Source organism: Typopeltis vanoorti, chromosome 3 (genome assembly GCF_054136105.1).
Source record: "Typopeltis vanoorti isolate ZY-2024b chromosome 3, IOZ_Tvanoo_1.0, whole genome shotgun sequence".
NCBI lineage: Eukaryota > Metazoa > Arthropoda > Arachnida > Uropygi > Thelyphonidae > Typopeltis > Typopeltis vanoorti.
This window is the reverse complement of record NC_143551.1, coordinates 139,903,780-139,927,678: the sequence shown is the minus strand read 5'-3', so window position 1 is coordinate 139,927,678 and position 23,899 is coordinate 139,903,780. Positions and strand designations below refer to the sequence as shown.

The 23,899-nt window shown below is 36.8% G+C and overlaps 1 protein-coding gene across 1 annotated transcript in view; it reads left to right on the top strand.

Annotated features, from left to right (window-relative positions):
* Positions 1 to 23,899, top strand: part of LOC150108606 (uncharacterized) — a 271,872-nt gene that overhangs the window by 102,965 nt on the left and 145,008 nt on the right. The window contains exon 5 of the mRNA XM_090390490.1: positions 1,600 to 1,704. Within this exon, the coding sequence (XP_090246616.1) occupies positions 1,600 to 1,704 (105 nt within the window). The remainder of the gene's footprint in view (positions 1 to 1,599; positions 1,705 to 23,899) is intronic.

The following is a 23,899-nucleotide window of genomic DNA, read 5'->3' as shown; positions in this document are numbered from 1 at the left end:
TCGAAGTAGTCTCCTTAGACACATGCATCCCTGGAAATCCTCAAGTGTGACCTGTGTGGATCTCCTCAGTCATGTCAAAATGATGTGCTTTAAGCTGGAATTTCATCTTGGGGAACTGGAAAAAGTCACAGGGGTGAGATTTGGCAAATAGGAAGAATGATTGTTTGTTTTAGAAGCTAGGAACTGCTGAACAGCAAGTGGTGTGAGCAGGTGCTTTGTCATGGTGGAGAATCCAGTTGTTGTTTTTCTACTTGTCTAGATACTTGAGCTGAATGCTTTCCCTTAGCTACTTGAAAACCTCACAGTAAAACTTGCTGTTGATAGTTTGACTGGAGAGGTGAGGGAGGAATTCCTTGTTGACAATATGTTGGATGTCAGAAAAAAAAAGTCAACATTGCTTGACATTGCTACAAGATTGACACACTTTTTTTGGCCACAGTGATTTCCACTGCAATGACTGCTTTGTCTCAGAGTCATAACTGTAAACCCATGATTCATCACCGGTTATGACCTTGGAGTTGAAGTTGGGGTCATCTTATCACTTAGCAGTCTGGGCACAAATTTTGTAGCTGTGAGTCTCATGTTCAAAATCTCTGAGAAAATGCATTGAATAGTCCCATACAATAACAGTCCTATTATCTCACAAACATCATGGATAGTTAGCCTATGATCTGCAAGGATAGCCTCGTCACTTTCGCGATATTTTCCAGTGTTAATCGACAGTGGTTTAGAATGCTTGTTATTGTTGTCTGCAGACATTCATCGATCCTTCTTAAAGCATTTGTACCACAAAAAAAGTTTTGCTTTGGCTTGTAGCATTACCATGAAATGCTTCCTTAAGCATTGCAGCTATTTTTTAAAGTTGAAGCAAAATTTGATGCAGATTCCTTGCTCCTTAAAATCTGCCATTTCAGTTGAAGAAAATCACCGAACAACCAAAACACGATATTACAAAGATTCACATAATCCAAGAACACTGTCCAACTTGCTGGCTGTTGGCATAATGATGCACAAAGGGTACTTCTTATCCCTTATAATGGTGGAAGGCTATATAGCTGGTTTGCACACTCTATTCAGATTCCCTGAAATTTTGGGTATTACCTCATAATATCATATTTTTTTGACAGTTTGTTAATCCTTTACTGTTTGCAAGTTTGCTTCTTTATATATTTTATGTTTTTTTGAAATATCTTTTTACTCTTGTAATTAGAATGAAACTAGTCATGTTAATATTAAAGCAGTCGGGCATATTTTGTGTTGGTCCATTTCTGACTTTAGTCACATGCATCTTACCTGCAAAATCTGCATTCCCTACCCACCCAATCATCCACCCAGCCATCCACCCATCCATCCACCCACCCACCCACCCACCCACCCACCCACCCACCCACCCACCCACCCACACACACACACACACACACACACACACACACACATAAAGTATATTACAATACTATTTCTGATAATATAAGTAATCAAAATGCATATAAATACCACAAACAAAATAAAATTTTGAGGTATTATTGCTAGTTTTAAAATATTTAAGAAAGAGAGCTTAAAAGATTTTTATACTATACCTGTCATTAATGTTTTTTCCAGCAAGGCCAAACCATTCTGCATTGTGCAGTGCAAGGTAATCATGCAGAAATTGTATCTTTCCTTCTCGAGTCAGTAGAAAACATCAAAGTGAATTGGGTTGATAAAGTAAGAGAGAGACATGTTACTGTTTTATATATGTGTGTGTGTGTATATATATATATATATGTATACAGTATGTGCATCGTGAAATAATACTAATACTTGATCTTTTCGATTTCATTTTAATGACAGGTAAATGCAAGGATATATGCCATATTTGGCATGTATCCTTGCATTTACAAATTGGCATCAAATTACATTCTTATTTTCACCTACACTTTACTTTGGCATAAGCAAACAAATGTACCACTATCATCTAGATTTGAAGAGATGAAAATTAAGACATCAGAGCTAGAGGAAACTGCTAAACAAATAGGCTTATACATTAATGAGAAGAAAACCAAAATATTAGAAATCAACAGTAAAAACAATGACCAATCTTTATAAATGGAGATCAAGTAGAAGTGACAAACACTTTTAATTACCTTGGAGCAACTGTCTACACAGAAGGTGGTATCAATGAAGACATTACAATAAGAATAAAAAAATCTTGTAAGCATTTAAAACTTTACAGAAAATTTGGAAATCATCAAATATAAAAATAAACTTAAAGGTGCAAATTTTTAATTCAACTGTTATATCTGTACTATTCTATGGAAGTGAATTATGGAAATTAACCAAACAACAAGAAAATAAAATCAATGCCCTCCAAACAAAATCTCTTCACAGAATTCTTAAAATTTACTGACAAATAAAATTTCAAATGCAGTCGTCCCTTGACTTATGTCTGCTTGAGTTACGTCTGTTCGAAGATGCGTCTGTGATCCCATAAAGGAATGAATAACATTTTTGACTATACTTTTGAACAAGATGCAAGCAGTGCCGGCCCGAGAAAATTTTTGAGTGTGGGCAAGATTTTTTTTTTTCCGCCCTTCGGTCGAAATTGTATATGTATATATAAAAATTATATATATATATATATATATATATATAGTGAATAAATAAATAATAATAATAAATAAATAAAATATTTTTGTGTTTATTATATAATGAGTACATAATTTTAACACAATTTATAAATATTACATAAATCACATTAAATATGACAAAACAAATGTGAAAAAATCTAAATTAAGAATTAACAGTTTTAATTATTTAGAAAAAATTAACCTTTCTAGCCTTAATTTCCGGAAAAGACTTGACTACTTCTTTCTTGATCTAATGTCTTGGCTGTGTCACTTTCAATAGATAAAGTGGCTAAGCCATCTAATCTCTCTTGGGACATGGTGGACCTCAAATAATTTTTAATAAGTCTTAATTTAAAAAACTCATTAATTTAAAAAACTCTGCACTTGCAACTGTAGTTGGCATTATTAAAAGAATTCATAGTGATGTGTACACATTAGAAAAAAGACTTATGCAGTTATTTGCACAAATATAATTTAATACTTCTTTGGGAGAATAATTATTTGATATCCTCTGAGACTATTTTTAATTCATCTAATAAATCTATTGCTGAAATATCTTTTTGATCATCATCAGATGGAACAATTTCTAAGTCGAAACAAACTTTTTTTATTGCATCATTATCAAATTTTAAGTTACAAATGTTAAAGAGAAACCCAAAAATTGATTCATATTTATTTAGCTGTTCAAATCTCTCAGTAATTGATGTTATTGCTGAATCAAGAATTACATTAAAAAAATTTTGTCTTGGCTGTGTCACTTTCAATAGATAAAGTGGCTAAGCCATCTAATCTCTCTTGGGACATGGTGGACCTCAAATAATTTTTAATAAGTCTTAATTTAAAAAACTCATTAATTTAAAAAACTCTGCACTTGCAACTATAGTTGGCATTATTAAAAGAATTCATAGTGATGTGTACACATTAGAAAAAAGACTTATGCAGTTATTTGCACAAATATAATTTAATACTTCTTTGGGAGAATAATTCTCGACATTCCATATAACTCGACATTCCAGAGGTCAGAGACTAAGGTAGTCTCTGACCTCTGGAATGTCGAGTATGAGGAAAGATTGAAAAGATGTAATTTGCAGAGTCTAGTGGAGAGAAGGAAGAGGGGAGATATGATAGAGATAGGTATCAACAAGTTGTGTATGGGGGTGCAATATCCAGGAAAAGGAAAGTCACTAGTGGAGTGCCTCAGGGATCTGTTTTAGGGCCATTACTATTTAACTTGTATATTAATGATATTGGCGAAGATTTGGATGGAGATATTCAGTTGTTGGCAGATGATGCAAAGTTGGGACGAACCATAAAGAGTAGTGAAGATGTTGTGGCCTTGCAAGAAGACTTGAATAAATTGAGTGATTGGGCAAGCAAATGGGGATGTGAGTTCAATGTTGCAAAATGTAAGGTTTTAAAATTTGGAAAACAAAGATGGGATGCAGAATTTATGCTTGGTGAGAATATATTGTTGGAAGTAGAGGAAATAAGAGATCTGGGAGTGATAGTGGATAAGGATCTAAAATTTAGGGGACACATCGCCAAAATTGTGGAGACAACACTAAGACTTCTGGGAATGATGAGGAGGACACTGACGTGTAGAAGTAGGGAGATTCTTGTTCCATTGTATAAGGCTTTGATTAGGCCACACATGGACTATTGTGCCCAGATTTGGTCACCTGGTTTTCAGAAGGATGAAGAGATGTTGGAAAGGGTCCAAAGGCGACTGACTAAGATAGTCTCTGACCTCTGGAATGTCGAGTATGAGGAAAGATTGAAAAGATGTAATTTGCAGAGTCTAGTGGAGAGAAGGAAGAGGGGAGATATGATAGAGACCTACAAGTTCGTAAGGGGTTGTTATAGGATCAATGGTGGAGAAGTTCTACAGAGAATAGTGGGAGATCAGGGGAGAACCAGAGGTCATACCTGGAAACTGTATAAAGAGGGTGTGAGTAGGGGAGTGAGAGGCAGGTTTTTTTCGTGCAGAGTTGTGAATGATTGGAATGCCTTGCCTGAGAGTGTGGTGTCTGCAGGGAGTTTGAATGTGTTTAAGACCCGGTATTATGAGATGTGTGTGAGATAAAAGGACCTCCTAGATGAGTCTTTGACTCCGTGAGGTCTTGTTTAATAATAATAATAATAATAATAAATTAATTTTAAAAAAACTGTCGCTCAAAATTAGTAATTGATTCATCAGGACATTCATAATCGAATTGAGTTTTTACATGTTGAGTTCATGTGCTGTCGTTAGTTGGGAAATCAGCATTTAACTCAGTATTTAGAGCAAAGTTATGGGCTTGGTGCTTAACTTTCAAAAAATTATTTTCGCTTCTGTATGATGCCAGGAATTTTTTCGTGACATCTAATGATTTCGAGGCTTCCATAATATTGCAAGAGATATTTTGCAATTGTTTGCTAGATGCATTGTCTTCACTTAGAATATCATATCAAACAAATATGCCAAATATAAACTTGAAAGAATTAATTTTTTTTGCCAAAAACTAGCTTCCAATTTTGTTTTAATGCCTTGTTGGCCAATTAAGCTGTCATCTTCTGTGATGAAAATTAAAGCTTCATGTATTTATTTTACTTGATTTTGTATTGCATTTACAGCCTTCAATGCGACTTTCCCATCTCATCATGCATAAAGGTTTTAAAGTAAAATTTTGGATGTGGTTTAGAACTTTCCATATTATGTTCATTGCGTGGAAAAGAAGGCTCTTTTGATTCAGCAGGAGGACCTCTTTTTACTAATTTTACTAATTTACTAATTTTTCAATAATTTTACAATTATTGAATTGGACAAGTTTGGCCATAAAGCAGGATCATCTAGAAACTCATAAGTTAGTGTTGAGGTATTTGTATTTGAAGTCGAAGCTATTCGATGTTTCTCAAGAGCCTGATTATCATCTAATTCAAATTTTCAGACTTATTGTTAGTGGGGGACTCCACAGGAACGTCGCTTTCATTGACTCTTGTTTCTGATAATTTAAAAAATTTCCGCAATTGATTTTCTTGCTGAGCTCGAATAACTTCTTGTTCTGCTCGTCTGTGTTGATGTCCAGAAAGGGTTTTCATTTTGTTTCTCTGGTCTGCCATTTTTGTCTGTTTCTGAAATCATAAAACAACTTTCTTTCTTAAAGTATGGGCCCAAAACAAAGTAAAAAATTTAGAATCGAATCGTCATTTGCCAAGTCCTCGCCCCTTTATACAATCATTTTTATCTGACTTTACTGCATTAAGAAAACAAATAAATTAGCAAAATAAAATTAAAAATTACCTTGTTTATTATTAACATAAAACTCCATATAGTAGTCAATGGTAGTCAATTTCAAAAATATGCAAGAGTTCATAAAATAAAAAATAAATAAATAAGTTAAAAGCAACATAGCTATAGCTACAAAGAGAATGAAATGAATAATTTATTTAAAAAATCATTACTAAGATAAATCACATATTTAACTACAAACTTGCCTTCATAAATATGAAGTAACAAAATTCATTCAGCAAGCTAATAATATAATATACATTAACACCGAGATAGCGAACTGGCATGTGAGAAAATTTTCTGGATATGTGAACGATTTGTAATAATAATAATAATAATTATTATTATTATTATAAAAACCTCCATGGAGTCAAAGACTCATCATGGGAGGTCCACTATTATACACATAAGTTATCATACCACGCCTTAAATATATTTACTGTCTCTGCGCTCACCACACTCTCGGGCAATGCATTCCAATCACTCATCACTCTCCGTGCAAAAAACATGCTCCTTACTCCTTTGCTCACACAAATTCCAAATCTGCTTATATCACTTGATGCTTTCTTTATTTGCTCTTCCTTTCTTTTCCTTTTGAGAAAAGCAGCTCCCGATAACTTTTTCTCTTTCAAATTACTAATCTAAATGACAATGAATTTTGTATTGATAAATTATTCTTTTTCTATTAATTATTAATTTTGAGTTAATTTATTTATTATTTTTAAGAGTTTTAAAACAATTAAATCTTATTTTAAATAATCGATTTAAAACAGTTGCCTTCTACAGATTTTTACTATAAATAATTAATTTATACAATATTATGATAATTAAAGGTAAACTATAATTACTGAGGGCAATGTAAGACAAAGTTTGCTGCCCAATGAGCGATTTTGACATTTTAGCAAAATTCACCTCTGATTAATGTTTATAATTTATAAACTATTATCTTTAAAATTTTATTTGTCTATCAAAAATCCAAAAAATAAGTACACAATTAAAAACCAAGTCAAAAATTGTCCAGTCACTTAAACACAGAATACACAATACACTCAATATGTTTCAATTCAAAATTGAAATTACGCTGAAAAAAAAAAAAATGTAAGTGCATATCACGATGTTTCATCTATTCAAATTCGAAACGGAATTTAAGAAAACGAACAGTGTAATATACACCTATGTTTCAGACTAAATATTTGGATAGATCAGTGTTTCTGAAACTTCAGATATATCCATGTACCCCTTCTTTAATTTTCATTATTACCAAGTACCTTATCAAAATAATAATAATAATTCTTTTTCTTCTTCTTCTTTCACTCTGCCTTATCCCATGTTAAACGGGGTCGGCGTACCAATCTTTAACCTTCCTCTTCCAAGTTCTCTGGTCCAGAGCATCCTTCGGACTCCATCCTTTCTCCCTAAGATCCTCTGTCATCTTATCCCTCCACCTGAGCTTGGGCCTGCCTCTTTTCCTCCTTCCCTCCAACTCCATATACTCCACTCGTTTACCAACATACTCCTCACCCTTCCTCTCAACATGTCCAAACCACCTCAGCCTACTTTCTTATATCTTCTTGCCAATTGGTCCCACCTTAACTGTCTCTCTGATGTAGTCATTCCTTATCCTGTCCTTCTTTGTCACACCACTCATCCATCTCAACATCCGCATCTCCGCTACCTCCATCTTCCTCTCCTGTGCCTTGGTCATAGGCCACGTCTCCGCATCATGGAGCATCGCCGACCTCACCACCATCTTATAGAGCTTTCCTTTCCTCTTACAACTCACTCTCTTGTCGCACAGGACCCTGCTCATCTTCCTCCAATTCATCCAACCGCATGTTATTCGGTGCTGTATTTCCTCATCCAGGTCACCATTCCTCTCGACAACCGACCCAAGGTACTTGAATTTCTTCCCTGAAATTAGCCTTTCACTCTGGAGTCGTATGACGATATCCTCGTTACTCCCCGTTGACATATATTCAGTCTTCATCTGGTTAATTCTCATGCCACTCTTCTCCAATGCCTTTCTCCACTCTTCCAGGGTATTTTCAAGCTTCTCTTGGGATGATTCGCATAGAATAATGTCATCGGCAAACAGCATGCTCCATGGTGCCTCCTTCTTGACATCCTCCACTAATACATCCATGACCAGGTCAAAGAGGTAGGGGCTCAGAGCTGACCCTTGGTGTAGCCCCACGACAATAGGGAACCCTTCTGTCATGCCGACACTAGACCTGACCTGAGTTTCTGTTCTCTCATGCATCTCCTTCACCAACCTCACGTACTTCTCCGACACTCCCCTTCTTCCTCATACACCTCCATACTTCCTGCCTGGCCACTGTGTCGTATGCCTTTTCCAGGTCTATAAACACCATGTGCAGATCCACTTGCATCTCTCTCTATATTTCTCCATCAATCGCCTTAGCGCAAATATTGCATCCATTGTCCCTCTTCCTGGCATAAATCCAAACTGCTCCTCACCAATTTTCGTTTCCTGCCGTAACCTTGCTTCAATTACTCTTTCCCATATTTTTAATGTGTGTGACATCAGCTTGATTCCTCTATAGTTGCCACAGTCTTGAACATCTCCACTTCCTTTGTAGATTGGGACGAGAATACTTTTCCTCCATTCCTCTGGTATCTTTTCCTGTTGGGCTATTTTACACATCAGATCCCATAACATATCCATGCCCTCACTGCCCAAACTTTTCCACATTTCTCTAGGTATCTGGTCTGCTCCCATAGCCTTTCCATTCTTCATTTTTCTCAGTACCCAAACCACTTCCTCTCTACTTATGTCTTGCACCTGTCTCTCATTTACCTCTCCATCCTCGCACCTCTCTCTTGGATTCTCCTCATTTAGTAGTTTTCGGAAATATTCTTTCTATCTTCCTCTGATTTTGTCCTCGTCTTGTAATACTACTCCTGAGGCATCCTTTATCTGCTTGCTGATGTTATGTCTTTCGAGGCCTTATCTCTGGCTTTCGCTATTCTCAACAACTGAGCTTCGCCACCGTTTCTCTCCAGTTCTTCATAAACCTCGTCAACTGCCCTCGCTTTCGCCCTTGCCACAGCTCTCTTTGCATTTTTCTTTGCTAATCTATATGCCTCCTTGTCGGCTCTAGTTCCAGTCATGTCCCATTTTTTCTTTGCCTCTTTCTTTTCCTTGATCTCCAACTGCACCTCCTCATTCCACCACCATGCCTCCTTATCCTCAGGTGGTCCCTTTCCTGATGTTATACCAAGCACCTCTTCTCCAATTTTTCTAATATTCCTACTGTTAACGTCCCACCATTCTTCCACATCCTCTGGTAACTTCATTTCTTTCAATACCTCTTCTTTAAACTTATTCCTTGGTCCTTCCTCTTCCAATTTCCACCACTTTATTCTCCTCTGTACCCACCACTTCCATCTATTCTTCTTTTCCCCTTTTATATCACAGTCTACCACAACCAACCTGTGCTGTGCTGTGCTGCTACACTTTCTCCATTAATCACTTTACAGTTTTTCACTTCCTTCAGATGTTTCCTACGGCACATAATATAGTCAATCTGACTCATTCTATCCCCGCTCTTATAGGTTATCAGATGCCCAACTCTCTTCTTGAACCACGTGTTAGCTATAGCCAGATCGAAGGCCACAGCATATTCTATGATTTTTTTTTACCTTCTTCATTTCTTTCACCACTACTCCAACCTCCATATACCCTTTCTTCACCACTTTGTCACCTTCCTACATGCCCGTTCAGACGACGATCACTCTCTCACCATCAGGGATTCCCATTACTACTTGGTCAAGTTCTCTCCAGAATGTCTCTTTCTCCTCATCATCATCACAACCTACTTGCGGGGCATAGCCACACACTATAATAATAATAATAATAAATAAAAATATATTTCATTGTAAATGTCTGTTTTATTTGAATTTAGATGTACATTTAAACAAAAAAATATGATTTATTTTTGATAGAACAAAATTTATAAAGATACTATACATTTTTACTTAATATAAATAATTTATCATCAATGAGAGGAGTGAAATTGCTTATTTCTATATCTGCTATATTGCTCTCTTTTGTGTGTTTTATAAATCCAGTCTTTAACCAATGATTCATACTTAAGAATTTGAAAGCTAAAAAAATTACCTTATTTACTCGAATATAACTCGCACTTTTTTCCCAAAATGAAAGCTAAAAAATCATGGTGCAAGATATATGCAGAGATTTTCAGAACCTAAAGTTTTCTGAAAAAAAACAAACTGAAAATGGGTATGACTTACCAAGAAACTTCCATTCTCCATCACTTCTTCTGTCCTCGAGAGCGGTTTCGTTGTGTGCAAAGTTATCTACCCAAATAGAGTCATCTTCTTTCCCATTATATCAAGCAAAAATTACCAGTAATTTAAGACTTGAGATACGCAATGAAGAATCCTTGACAAATTACTAATGAGAAGTGAAAGATGTGCACGATTGTAGGCCAATAGAGAAAGAACAGCTATTAAGAAGTGCACATGATTGGTGTGATATTAACAAAAGATTGTGCGACCGAAACAAAAAGCAAGCTGATAATGGAATGGAAATGCTAATTCTCTTAAACCGATTTCCATAATATCTGAAATACATTCACTATATATTTCTTAGTTTTAACACGTTCATGACAGGGGTAGTGTCAAGCAAAACCATATGTTGCACCGGCAACATGTGGTTTTGCTTGAGTCTATACAGCAGTTTCTGTTGGAGGGAAGATGTGATTCATTAGTTAGTATTTATATTCCCAGTTGTCTGTGATTGCATTATTTGTTGAGAAATATATTACACAGTCTACAAATGTCTGTGAACCTTATTCAGTGACATAAAACTAACTGCTTTTCGATAAAACTAATTGTTTTACTGCAGGGAGTGAGTTATTGCTCCAACGTGAAAGTTGGGGTGATAGTGACTTGCAATTTGAGTAGGAGAATTCATGCATAATATAATTTAATATACAGTATATATATATATATATGTATATATTTATATAGACTCTAAAAGTTTATGAAATTCACATTGTATGATACTTTATGGGTCGTTTTCTTAAGAATCTAATAAGTGGGTTCTAAAATGTTTAGTTTTAGTATGTATGACTATTCTTCTTCTTATTGTGCTATCTTCTATCGAAGGTCAGCGACCATCTTGGCGAACAAACTGTGCTCTTGTGCTAATCTGAGCAGTTGTGCACTGCTCTTTCCTGTCCACGTCTTGATGTTGTCAAACCATGATATTCTTTTTCTTCCTCTAGTTCCTTTGCCATCAATTCTTCCTACCAAAATAGTTTGTAGAAGTTGGTATTTGCTGTTTCTCATGATGTGTCCAAGATATGATGTTTTTCGTTTCTTGATTATTTGTACAAGATGTTTAGCTTTAACAATGGATTTTAAGACATCTTCATTGGTAATTTTTTCTGTCCATGATATCTTTAGCATTCTTCTGTATAGCCACATCTCAAAGGCTTCGATTTTCTTGATGGTTGTCGCCTTCAATGTCCATGTTTCAACTCCATAGAGCAGAATAGACCACACATAACATTTCAGCATTCGGCATCTGACTTCCATGTTTAGGTCTTTATTGCAGAATAGTGTTCTCATTTTCATGAAGGACTGCCGTGCAACTTCAATCCTTGTCTTTATATTTATTTCTGGATCCCACCGTTCATTAAGCCAGCAACCAAGATATTTATATCTTGACACTTGATCAATATTTTTCCCATTGAGTGTCAGTTTCATTGATGAGGCTGGATGTTTGCTGATGATCATGTATTTTGTCTTGCTGATGTTTATATTTATTCCCATTCTTTGGCTTTCTATGTATACTCTGTCAACGAGTTTTTGGAGATCCATAATGTTATCTGCAATTAGCACGGTGTCATCTGCATATCGTAGGTTGTTAACAATCTTTCCATTTATTGTGATTCCCTCTGGACATTCTTCCAATGCTTTTTTAAAGATTACCTCTGCATATATGTTAAACAAGAGTGGTGAGAGCACACATCCTTGTCTCACTCCTCTTTTGATGTTAATGTCACTGGTGGTAATGTTGTCTAATTGAACGGTAGCTGACTGATTCCAATACAGATTTGTTATTAGTCTTATGTCTTGTTCGTCTAGCCTTATTTGTTGAAGGATTTCTATTAAGTTGGTGTGTCTGACTTTGTCGAATGCTTTTTCAAAATCTATGAAACACATAAAGACAGATTTCTGTTTTTCTATGCATTTTTGTGTCAATATTTGGGTACAGAAAAGGGCCTCTCTAGTACCAAAACCATTCTGAAAGCCGAATTGTGTTTCACTTAGAGTTTCTTCACTTTTTCTATAAATGCGATTCTGAATTACTTTCAAAAATATTTTTAATGTTTGGCTCATTAGACTAATAAGTCTGAAGTCACCACAGGAATTCGCTTTGGGTTTCTTTGGGATAGTGATAAATGTAGATTTGAGCCAATCTGATGGAAATTCATCACTTTCATATATTTTATTAAATAGTTTTTCAAGAAGTTTGATGTTATCTGGTACGATTAATTTTAAAAATTCTGTTTGCACACCATCTGGTCCACTGGCTTTTCCTGTTTTACTTGTTTGTATAGCATTCTCTATTTCGCATTTCATGATTGCTGGTCCTTGAACGTTATCTTTTATATTTATAGGCTTCTGTCTAGTATCATTGAAAAGTTCTGTTACATATTTTATCCAAATCTGTGCTTTATTCTCTTCTTCTAGAACTATTTTTCCATTTTCGTCTCTTAGAGACACTATTTGCTTTTTCCTCAGTTTTCCGGAAATTTCATTGATTTTCTTATACAGATTGAAATTATCATGTTGTTTCTGAAGCAATTCAATTTCAGTACATAAATTTTTCATCCAATTTTCCTTGGCTTCTTTTATTTTTTTCTTGATGATGTTATGTGTTTCTGTATACCTGGCTAGGTCTTTGTTTTTATACATTCTTCTTGTATCAATAAGAGAAAGAATCTCATCTGTCATCCATTCCTGTTGTTTTATATTATTCACATAACCTACTTCTTCAATACTTGTTGTTACGATGGCATTCTTTAAGCTATTCCAAAGAGATTCCACACTTTTATTTTCTTCTATGTTAATCTGTTGTAATCGCAGGTTAAGCTGTGTCTTGGCACTTTTATTTATGTTCGGGTCTTTCAGTTTTTCTACATCAATTTTCTTTTTCTTCTTTTGTGATTTTTTAGCTGATTTTAATCTAAGACGTACTTCTGCAACTATGGGATTGTGGTCTGATGAGATATCTGCTCCAGGATAAGTCTTTGCACTCTTTATACTACTGTGGAATCTTTTATTTATCAGTATATAATCAATTTGATTTCTGACAATATTATGTTGGTTATCTTGAGGTGATTTCCAAGTGTACAGTCTTCTTGGTGGAAGTTTAAACCAGGTATTTGCTATTGTTAGATCTTCTTCCTGACAGAATTGGACTAGGCGATCTCCTCTGTCATTTCTGGTGCCTAAGCCATGTTCGCCAACAATTTCTCCATCACCCCCTCTTCCCACTTTTGCATTGAAGTCACCCATCACTATGTTTATATCATGTTTCTTTGTTAGGTTTTTAATCTCTTTTAGGTGTTCATAAAACTCTTCAACATCTTCTTCACTTTTGTCAGCTGCGGGTGCATAAGCTTGGATGATATTTATGTTAACGGGGTTTCCCTCAAATTGTAACAGCATTATCCTTTCAGAAAATGGAATCCAATTTACTACTGATTTATTGATTTCTTCATCTACTATTACAGCTACACCATGTCGATGTTTGTTCTCATCATTCCCAGAGTAATACATTGTCATATTATCTTGTTGACACTTTCCAGATCCTGGCCATCTTGTCTCGCAAATTCCCAAAATCCGGATGCCCAGCCTCTTCATTTCTCTTGTGGCATTTCTTAATTTGCCAGCTTCATACAGAGTTCTGACATTCCAAGTTGCAATTTTAAAAGTGGACACCATTTTGAGCCCGGAGATTCTTCGCACCCCTGTCCCATTTAAGGGACGCCAGGAACTTGGGGCCAATTGTAAGGGTTTGCTCGCCATGGTGGTTGTTCTGGAGATAAGGTAGAGCAGTAGTTTCTCCGTTTGCTTTCTGCTCCGCAGTATTACAGACGTACACAATATAATCATATTGCCATCTGCAAATCTCTGATCACAAGCTTTTCCGTCATCATTTGGCTTCAACCTTGTGTCAGTACTGACAATGCTGCTTCCCAATGTCAGGGGCGGTGACCCCAGCAGGTACTTATTTAATGGCGGCACTACTCGCCATGTCACCGAGTTGTCATTGGGCTTTGTGAGGTTTTAAGTGAGACAGAGTTGCCACTTCTGCTCCCCCACGCCCTGATAGCTCAGTCGCTGTTGGTCCACGGCTGCTTATTCGCCAGATTGCTCTGCTTATATCGCAGCTAACCTCCATATCTGAAGGCTGTTCCCCGATCCGCCACCTGGGGATGCACCCGGTAGTAGTCAGCTCTGCCCCAGGATTTTGAAATTATGACTATAATTTTTTTATTAATAAAATATAATAAGCGCATATTTAACTGTCAGTGGGAAATGACGCCTTTTTTTAATTTGGTAAACTAAATGCTGTATTTTTGTAAAATATCTTGTTGCCGTAATACGGCTGAACGAGCACCCTTATTAAGCAGCGCCGTGAGGCAGGCTGCCTCTATGCTACACCCTGTCAACGGTACTGGTCCCCAGGGATTATCAAAATAGAAATAATTATTTGGAGCTTATGTAATTAGAATAAAATATAATTATCTTTATAAATATGTATATATAAATTTAATATTTTTTAAATATATGATACATCCAATTTAATTTTTTTTAATTTTTAATTTTTTCTGCCCCCAGTATAATCGTAACATAAACTCTGTAAGTTTTCTGCCCTTTTACTTTTCCGCCTGCAGCATTCGCCCATTCCTCTCTTGCCTTGGGCCGGGCCTGGATGCAAGTGAGTGTAAAGTAAAAAGGTTTCTATTTAGCAACAACATATCATGCGCAGTGGCAACAGCGCATTCAGCGGAAACCTGCCTCGAAGTCAGCAATTGGCATGTGTTTTCAACAGTTCCTCTGTTGATTTTGTGTTTGAGAAATGGGTTATTTGTATATTTATTATTATTATTATTATTATTATTATTATTATTATTATTATTATTTGACACCTCCAGGGAGTCCAAAGACTCATCGAGGGAGAGTGTGCCAACAGCATCGAACGATTGGCCCCTTCCAACTACTAACCGCGCTCAAACTTACTTAACTGAGCCTTTAGTAGCAGAGGCTCTACCAATCGACCAACCTTTGCCGGCCGTTAAATATTTTGTGATGTTTTGTGCAACATGTCCCCCCCTACATGCCCAAACAAAAAACCTAGTGAAGAATCACAGAAAAAGAGGCAAGCAATTGATCTTCAAATGAAGTTGCAAGTTATAAAGCAACATGAAGCTGGTAAGCCCGTCAATGTGATCACACATGACTATGAATATGCATTTTGGGGTGAAAAGATTAGCAGCAGTATACCACATTGGTTGAACTGTACTCCAGGAGATTGATGAGGCCAGGGACTTGGGAGTGTTGGTGGATAGGGAGATGAAGTTTAGGGGGCACATTGCAAAAGTAGTTAAATCAGCTCATCAACTCACTTGGTTGTTGAAAAATACCTTGATGAGCAGAGACAAGCAAGTTATTATACCTCTGTACCGAGCCTTGATAAGACCTCATCTCGACTACTGTGCCCAGATTTGGTCACCTAGGTTCCTTCTTGATGGGGAGGAGGTGGAGAGGATCCAGAGGCGAGTGATTAAGATGATAGCGGGTCTATGGAATGAACCATATGAGAACAGGTTGAAGATTTGTGGGTTGCAGAAATTGGTTGATTGGCGGAAAAGGGGAGATATGATTGAGACATTCAAATTGCTGAAGGGTTTCTATAGGATTAATTCAGAGGATATTTTTGAGATCAGGACTGGTGGTGGTGGGAGAACTCGGGGAAACCTATGGAAGCTGGGCAAGAGTGTGGTTAGCAGGGGGTGTTAAAGCTGGGTTCTTTACTTTTAGAGTGGTAAATGAGTGGAATAAGCTGCCAGAGTCTGTTGTGGGTGCTATGACGGTGAGTGAGTTCAAGGCAAGGTATGATAGATACTGTCAGAATGTTATATAGTTGTGTGGACATGATGTTTAAGGCCTCCCTCGATGGGTCTAAGGACTCCCTGGAGTCACCTGTAATAATAATAATAATAATTCTACAGTGACGACCACTTTGAAAAATAAGGATAAAATCGTAGAGACTGTGAAAGGATCTGCTTCCATTAAATCAATTATAGTGATGGAGCAGCAACAACAACAACAACAAGGTCCTGTCGGTGAAAGGAAAAAGTTACTTACATCATGGATAGAGGACCTGAACCAGAAGCACATACTCCTTAGCACTAGAACCAACTGGAAGAAGCATTGAGTTAGTAGTCGTAATCAGGCCCTGCTGTCTCTTCAACATGTTGAAGGAGAAAGCAGGGCCCGATTACGACTAGAATTCAACACTTCTTCCGGTTGGTTCGTGAGATTAAAGTAGTGTTTTGTGCTGCATAACGTGAAAATGTATGATGGATCTGCAAATGCTGATGAGAAGACCTCCAAGGAGTTTGTGGAGAAATTGGATAAAATTCTTCCAGAGGAAAATTATTTGCCACAGCAAATATTTAATATGGATGAGATCTCTTTGTTTTGGGAAAAAAAAATGCCCAAGCAGACATTCTTCCACTAAAAGCTAAAATCTATGCCTGGTTTCAAAGTTCTTAAAGACTGTATTACGATTCTTTTAGGGTGTAATGTGGATGGATATAAACTGAAACCATTAGTGATATGGCACAGTGAGAATCTATGAGCCTTCAAAAATATTAGGAAGCATACACTTCCAGTTCATTATCGGAGCAATAAGAAGTCGTGAATGACTCAAAAATTGTTTGAGGGTGCCTTAATCAACTATTATGTGAGTGAAATGGAAAGCTATTTTATAAAGAAATTCTAAATTTTCTTTCATATGTGAAAGAAAATGTAGAATTTAAAATTTTATTAATTCTAGATAATGCTCCAAGTCACCTTACATTGGAATCTTCACTTCGAGATCAAGGTCACTCCCTCCAAACGCTACTTCATTGATCTGGCCGATGAATCAAGGAGTTCTTTCAGTGTTTAAGGCTTATTATCTATGGAGAACGTTTTCACAAGGAGAGAGCGATGGAGGACAGATACACGAAGAATTAAGATGCAAGCCAAGAGTGTGACCAGAATGGTGAGGAAGGCAAAACTGGAATATGAGAAGAGATTGAACTAAGATCCAAAGAAAATCCTAGGGAATTTTTTAGCTATGTGGCCAGTAAGCAGAGAAACGATTGTGGAAGAATGACATTGCGGAATAAAAATGGGAATAGAGTGACTGATGCAGAGGACATAGTGGAATTGTTCAATGAGCATTTTATTGGAATTGTTCAATTAGCACTTTATTGGAGTATTTCATCCTGGAGGAGGTTTTAATACTAGAGGGATAGGGCAGGTTTAGAGGTGCAAGAGGAGAGTGTGTTCCAAATACTGAGTACTCTGGATACCAGTAAAGCTGTTGGACCTGGATGGTATTTCACCACAGGTTTTGAGAGAATGTGCTAAAGAACTGACAGCTCTGTTTACCTGGATTTTCAATAAAAGTCTGACTGCAGGAAAGGTACCCAGGGAATGGAAGGAAGGTAAGATAGTGCCGCTGCATAAGGGCGGTAGCAGACTGGAAGTGTCTAATTATAGGCCTGTTTGTGTGTCATCAGTAGTTGTTAAGGTCTTGAAGAAATTAGTGAGGGACTATATACAGCGTTGGGCAGATAGGGGTAATGTTATCTATGAGAATCAACATGGATTTTTTGTTAAGGGGCACTCTTGCTTTAGTAATATGATTGCCTTTTATAATAAAGTGACAAGAGCAGTTGATGAGGAAAAGGCATATACTGCCATTTTTTTTATTTTGCAAAGGTGTTTGACAGGGTGCCACATGATAAGCTGATATTTAAATTGCAGCACATGGGTTTAAATGTCGGGTTAGTCAAATGGATTCAGTATTGGCTGACTGATAGGTATCAGAGAGTTGTGTATGGTGGGGCAATATCAAGGAAGCAGAAGGTTACAAGTGGGGTTCCACAGGGCTCAGTACTGGGACCTGTATTGTTTAATTTTTATATCAATGACATAGCCAGTGGATTGCAGGGGGACACTCAGTTGTTTGCAGATGATGTGAAGCTGGTAAGGGTTATCAGTAATAGTACAGATGTGGCAGCCCTGCAAGAGGATTTGAATAAACTAGACAGATAGGCAAATGAATGGGGTGTCGGTTCAATGCAGCAAAATGTAAAGTCTTGAGGTTTGAGATCCATCGATGGGAGGATGCATACTTGATTGGAGAAGCTGTACTGGAGGAGGTAGGGGAGACAAGAGATCTAGGGGTGATGATTAATAGAAAACTGAGATTCAAGGAGCATATTGCAAAGGTGGTGAAGGTAACACAGAGGATTGCTGCAATAATGAGAAGGACACTGACCTTGGAGATGAGGAGGTTGTGGAGCGGGTTCAGAGGAGAGTGACTAAGTTGGTGATTGATAGATTGAGAGCTTGTGGATTGCAGAGGTTGGTTGATAGGCAGAGAAGAGGAGATGTGATAGAGACATTTAAATTACTGAAAGGATTTTATATGATCGATGCAGGGGAAATGTTTCAGCTATGTGAAAGTGATGGAAGAACAAGAGGTCATTCCTGGAAATTAAGGAAAAGTGTGGTTAACAAGGGTGCGAGAATGAGGTTTTTCACCTGGAGGGTGGTGAATGAGTGGAATGCATTGCCTGACTCAGTTGTGAGTTCTTCGTCTGTAAATGAATTCAAGAAGAGATATGATAGATATTGTTTTGATAGTTAGGGTCTCCCGCGATGAGTCTACTGATTCTATGGAGATACCCATAATAATAATAATATGTTTAATAATATATAAATTTAAGATAAATATATAAATATTCAAATATATCAAAAAAAAAAAAAACAGCTAACGCCTTTTTATTCCCGTATATATAGGGAGTAGGCGAGGCCGTTTTAAGCCCTATCTAACTTTTGGAGACTGAGTGGGCAGTTCAATCTCCACTGGCACCCAATCAGAGATAGCTGGCCCAAGGCTATCACTAATTAAGCGGCATGCAGTGAAGAGAGACGGCTCTACAGGTGCTGCCATCTCATGGTCCCTAACCCTAACACTCGTATTTAATGTCTGAAATAATGTGGGTTCTACGGTCGATTTTCTTGATTTATGGGATGAAAAACCCGAGTTTCCGGGAGGAAAAACCTGCTTGCCCATGCCAGAGATCGACTAACTCGGGAACCGGTCGAAAAAAGGCTTAGAAAAATTTCCTCTAGTCACCGACTAGACTCGAAACCAAGTCTTCCTTCATGCTGCCAAGCGCCATGGTGTGCTAACGCCACATCTACTGAGCTACACAGGCTCTTTTTTATTTTCAAAAATCAGCTAATGCCTTTTTATTCCCATATATATAAGGAGTAGGCGAGGCCGTTTTACGCCCTATTTAACTTTTGGAGACTGAGTGCGCAGTTTAATCTCCAATTCAAATATATATGCATACATATATAATATTGAATATTTAAATTATTGTATATTAAATTTCTATTAAATATATAAGAATTAGTACCTCCATAGCACAGTTGGAAGAATTACAGTACATTGCAGGTTTTTATTGGAAAAAGACCTGAATTTGATTCTTGTTATGAAGAGAGGAATCTTATATGAGATTTTTCAACTGAAGGTAAGTTAGCTGATCTCATATGGAGGCAGCGAGATCTCCCAGAAACTTGGGATTTTCATCTCACATACAGGCAAACAACCAGAGAACTCATGTAATTAGCAGACAAAAATACTATTGTTATTGTCATGTGCCATCCAGTCATTTCCAACTGTTGATGTTGCCAACAAAGGTTCTCTATCTTACTTACCCTCTTGTCTTTTCTTTCAACAATTTTAAATTGAAGTTGGTAAGTTCCTTTATGATGTCTATTCAGCTCTTTTAAAGGCTTCCTCTCCTTCTCATTCCCTCAGTCTTCCCCAGCATAACTGCCTTTTCCAATGATTCATCTGCTTGCATAATATGTCCAAAGTACATCTACTTCTGTTTAGTGATCACTGCCTCCAAGGAGCATTCTGTCTTTATACTCTCTAAAACCTTATTAGTTATTTCTGCAGTTTATGGATTCTTAATAATCTTCTTCACACCCATAATCCAAATAAATCAGTTTGCTTTCTGTCTTTCTTCTTAATAATCCAGTTTTCAAATTCATACATCATTACTGGAAATACCATTAATTTGACAGTTCTAATTTTCATAATTTTGCTAACATCTCTACCTTTCATAATTTTTGTCAGGTTTAACATAGCTTTTTTTTTTTTTTTTCATCCTGCTGGGGAGAAAAGGCTTTAAATAATGTGGTATTAGTATTATTCTTAATCTATGTAATGAAAAACCTAGACCTATTTTGTAGATGGTTATTGCTTACTGAATACAGAAAAAAAAAAAAAAAGTTTAAACATGCATAGTCAAAGTTTATCAGCATGTTATGTACAAGTTGAGAAACTAAGCTCATTTGTTCTCACCTGAGGATCCCTTCCTTTTGAAAAATGCCCTGGTATAAGACTTGGTGATCTTATCAATAATGACTGTCCCTTCAGTAACGTAGTCACATGGAAGTCTCTTGAAATCCATGCAGATGAACATATGAATGATGTAGAATAGACAGGATATACAGGGTGTTCGGGATAAATTTGACAGTTTCGTAAGGAAAAAGAAAATCTTCTTTGTATCTATTAAATTTAATGAATTGACAAAAAAACATTACAGGCAGAGTTAATTACAATACTATCAACAAGATTTACTCAAAATAACCACCATTAGCATCGATCACAGCTTCAATTCTGCTTCGGAACCTCGAACAAGCTGATGCTACAGTCTCCCTGGGAAGGGCCGCAAAAACTGTTTTAATTTTATCCATTAACTGGGCTTTTGTATTACTGGAAGTGCGATTGGTGTCTTTTTCAACTGCGCCCCATACAAAATAATCCATGGGGTTAAGGTCTGGGGAGTTTGGAGGCCAAACATTTGGACTGGTGAAGTCGTAGAAATTTTCAGACAACCATTTTTGACTTTTCCCAGAGGTGTGGCAAGGGGCCGAATCCTGCTGCCATACATACGGCCTACCATTGGCTACCCTTGTTATCCAGGGCTTGACTACAGTTAGCAACTCCACGAACAAAGCCCGAATTCCAATGCCAGGGTTCTTCAACACCTGTTCCTGCAGATTTGCGAGGAATTCTGCTGTACGAACGCAATCAGATCGTCTGCTAGGGATCTTTCTTCTTGCTACATCCTCGTAGTCACCATTGCAAGTCTCTAGTTCATGCCTGATTGTTTTTACTGTATTCAGGGAGCATTGGGCAGCAGTCGTAATATCCTTATTTTGATGGCGGGCACGAATCATCATGATACAAGTTATTCTCTTCCATGATTCAGGTGGGTTCCAGCTATCCATCCTTTCTGACATCTTGTATATGAATGAAGAAGGGTCCAAACTTTTAAATGAAGAGAAGTGTGTGTTAATACATGTAACTTACGGAAAAATATAATTAATTATAAATATGTCAAATTTATCCCGAACACCCTGTATAAGCACATGTCACTATGGAATCTTGGAATGGAATAACAGAAGCATGTCTTACTAAACATTTCATTATTATGAGAGCATTAACAGAAGTGATTTACTTATTAGGAACAAAGGGATCGAAATTGTGTATATTTCTCTCTAATTAGACTTGATAAATCTCCTGAAAGATTGGTGATTTTTGTTGATTTATTGAGTGTTTTCTTAGATTTTTTTAGTATATTATTGTAGTTTTTTAGTATATTTATTGTACTACAGCATTAAATAACATAATTGTAGAAATGTTACTTTTTACTGCTCTTAAGAATGGTGCAAAAAACTTGTCACAGCAGGGCAGTGTCTAAACCTCAAGTTAAAGTTGATACTACTAAAGAGAATGTTCGTCTCAATGAACAAAAGCATTGCTGCAGTGAAGATGATAATTTAGCTGACATTGGAAATATCCCAATTAAAAGAAATTATTAGAAAATTTGACCAGAGAATTAGAAAAAGTGGAAAAGATTGTAATGAAACTTAGACAGGATAAGAAAAAGGATCTGAACAAAAAGTGGCAGGAAAGCACTGAACTTGGTAATCATAATATTAATAACAACAAGGTAAGTCAATTAAAATCTAAGAAAAAAGAGGTAATATAGTATGGTGATTCGATCTTAAAATTTGCACTTGCCGTGGATGTCACTACTTCTGGTTTCCCAGGGAAATATTAAAGACATGGCACACGTAATTGGAAAACAAAAAAGAAAGGTAAAAGGGATGGTAATTCTGGTAGGAACTAATAATTTAAGTACTGACAAATATAGCATGAGAAAAGATATGAAAGGTCTGTTGGAAGAAGTGAGAAAGAAATGTGAGAGAGTAAAAATTGTAGATTTGCTACTAGATACGTCAGTACCAAGTTAAGAAGGAGGGCGATGATAGCAAATAATTCCATGCATAGGTGCATAGAAGAAATGATTGCAAGTTTTTAGATGTGTGGAGTGTGTTTGATGGCAGAAAAGGCTTGTATAAGAGGGATGGTCTGCACTTGAATTCATTTGGCATCAGGAGCCTGGAAAAATTACTTATTGGTATGAGATCTAATGCAGAGAGTCAGGGAAACTAGGTCATCAAGGGAGGAATGAGAAAAATGGAAAGTTCAGCTGTGGTATGCAGACATGATAAAGATATGAATGGCTTCGAACATGGTTATGTATTTGGTGAAGGGATAGTAAAATATGCTTTATTTAAAGGGGGTAATTTATTATTATTATATTTACAGGCAACTCCAAGGAGTCCTTAGACTCATCGAGGGAGGCCCTAAACATCATGTCAAGAACTATTCAGCATTCGCACGGCATCTATCATACTTTGAACTCATTCACAGTCATGGCACCCACAATAGACTCTGGCAGCTTATTCCACTCATTCACCACTCTCCAAAAAAAAAACCTAGTTCTAACACTCTTGCTCAGTTTCCATGGATGGCCCCTAGTTCTCAACAGATCTTGAACCTGTTCTCGTAAGGTTCATTCCATAGACCACCTATCATCTTGGTCACTTGCCTCTGGATCCTCTCCACCTCATCTCCATCAAGAAGATCTGGGCACAGTAGTCAAGATGTGGTCTTATTAAGGCTTGATAAAGAGGAACAATAACCTGCTTGTCAAAGTATTCTTCAGTAATCAAGTGATCTGATTTAGCCACTTTTGCTATGTGCCCCCCCTAAACTTCAACTCCCTATCCACCAACATTCCCAAAACTCTGGCTTTGTCAATTTAATGGAGTACAGTTCCACCAATGTGGTATACTGCTGCTAATCTTTTCACCCCAAAATGCATAACCTTACACTTTACTACATTAAACTGACATCCATTCTCCTTGTTCCAGTGTGCCAATTCTATCCAAATCATCCTGCAAAATTTTGACATCATATGTATTCACTATTGCTCTACCCAACTTTGCATCATCGGCAAATAAATGAACAGTTCCCTGTGGCACACCACTAGTCACAGGGCCTTCTTTTGGACTGAACTCCTGAATAAACTACTCTCTGATATCTCTCAATCAATCACCCTCTTATCCATCTCACCAACCCTATATCCATCCCCATGTGCTGCAGTTTGCTGATTAGAATTCCATTTGGTATCCTGTCAAAGACCTTTGCCAGGTCCAGCAGTATCACTGTAAACCCATTAGCAATATGCTAGTCTTTTATGATAAAGTTACAAGAGTATTAGATGAGGGAAAGGCAATA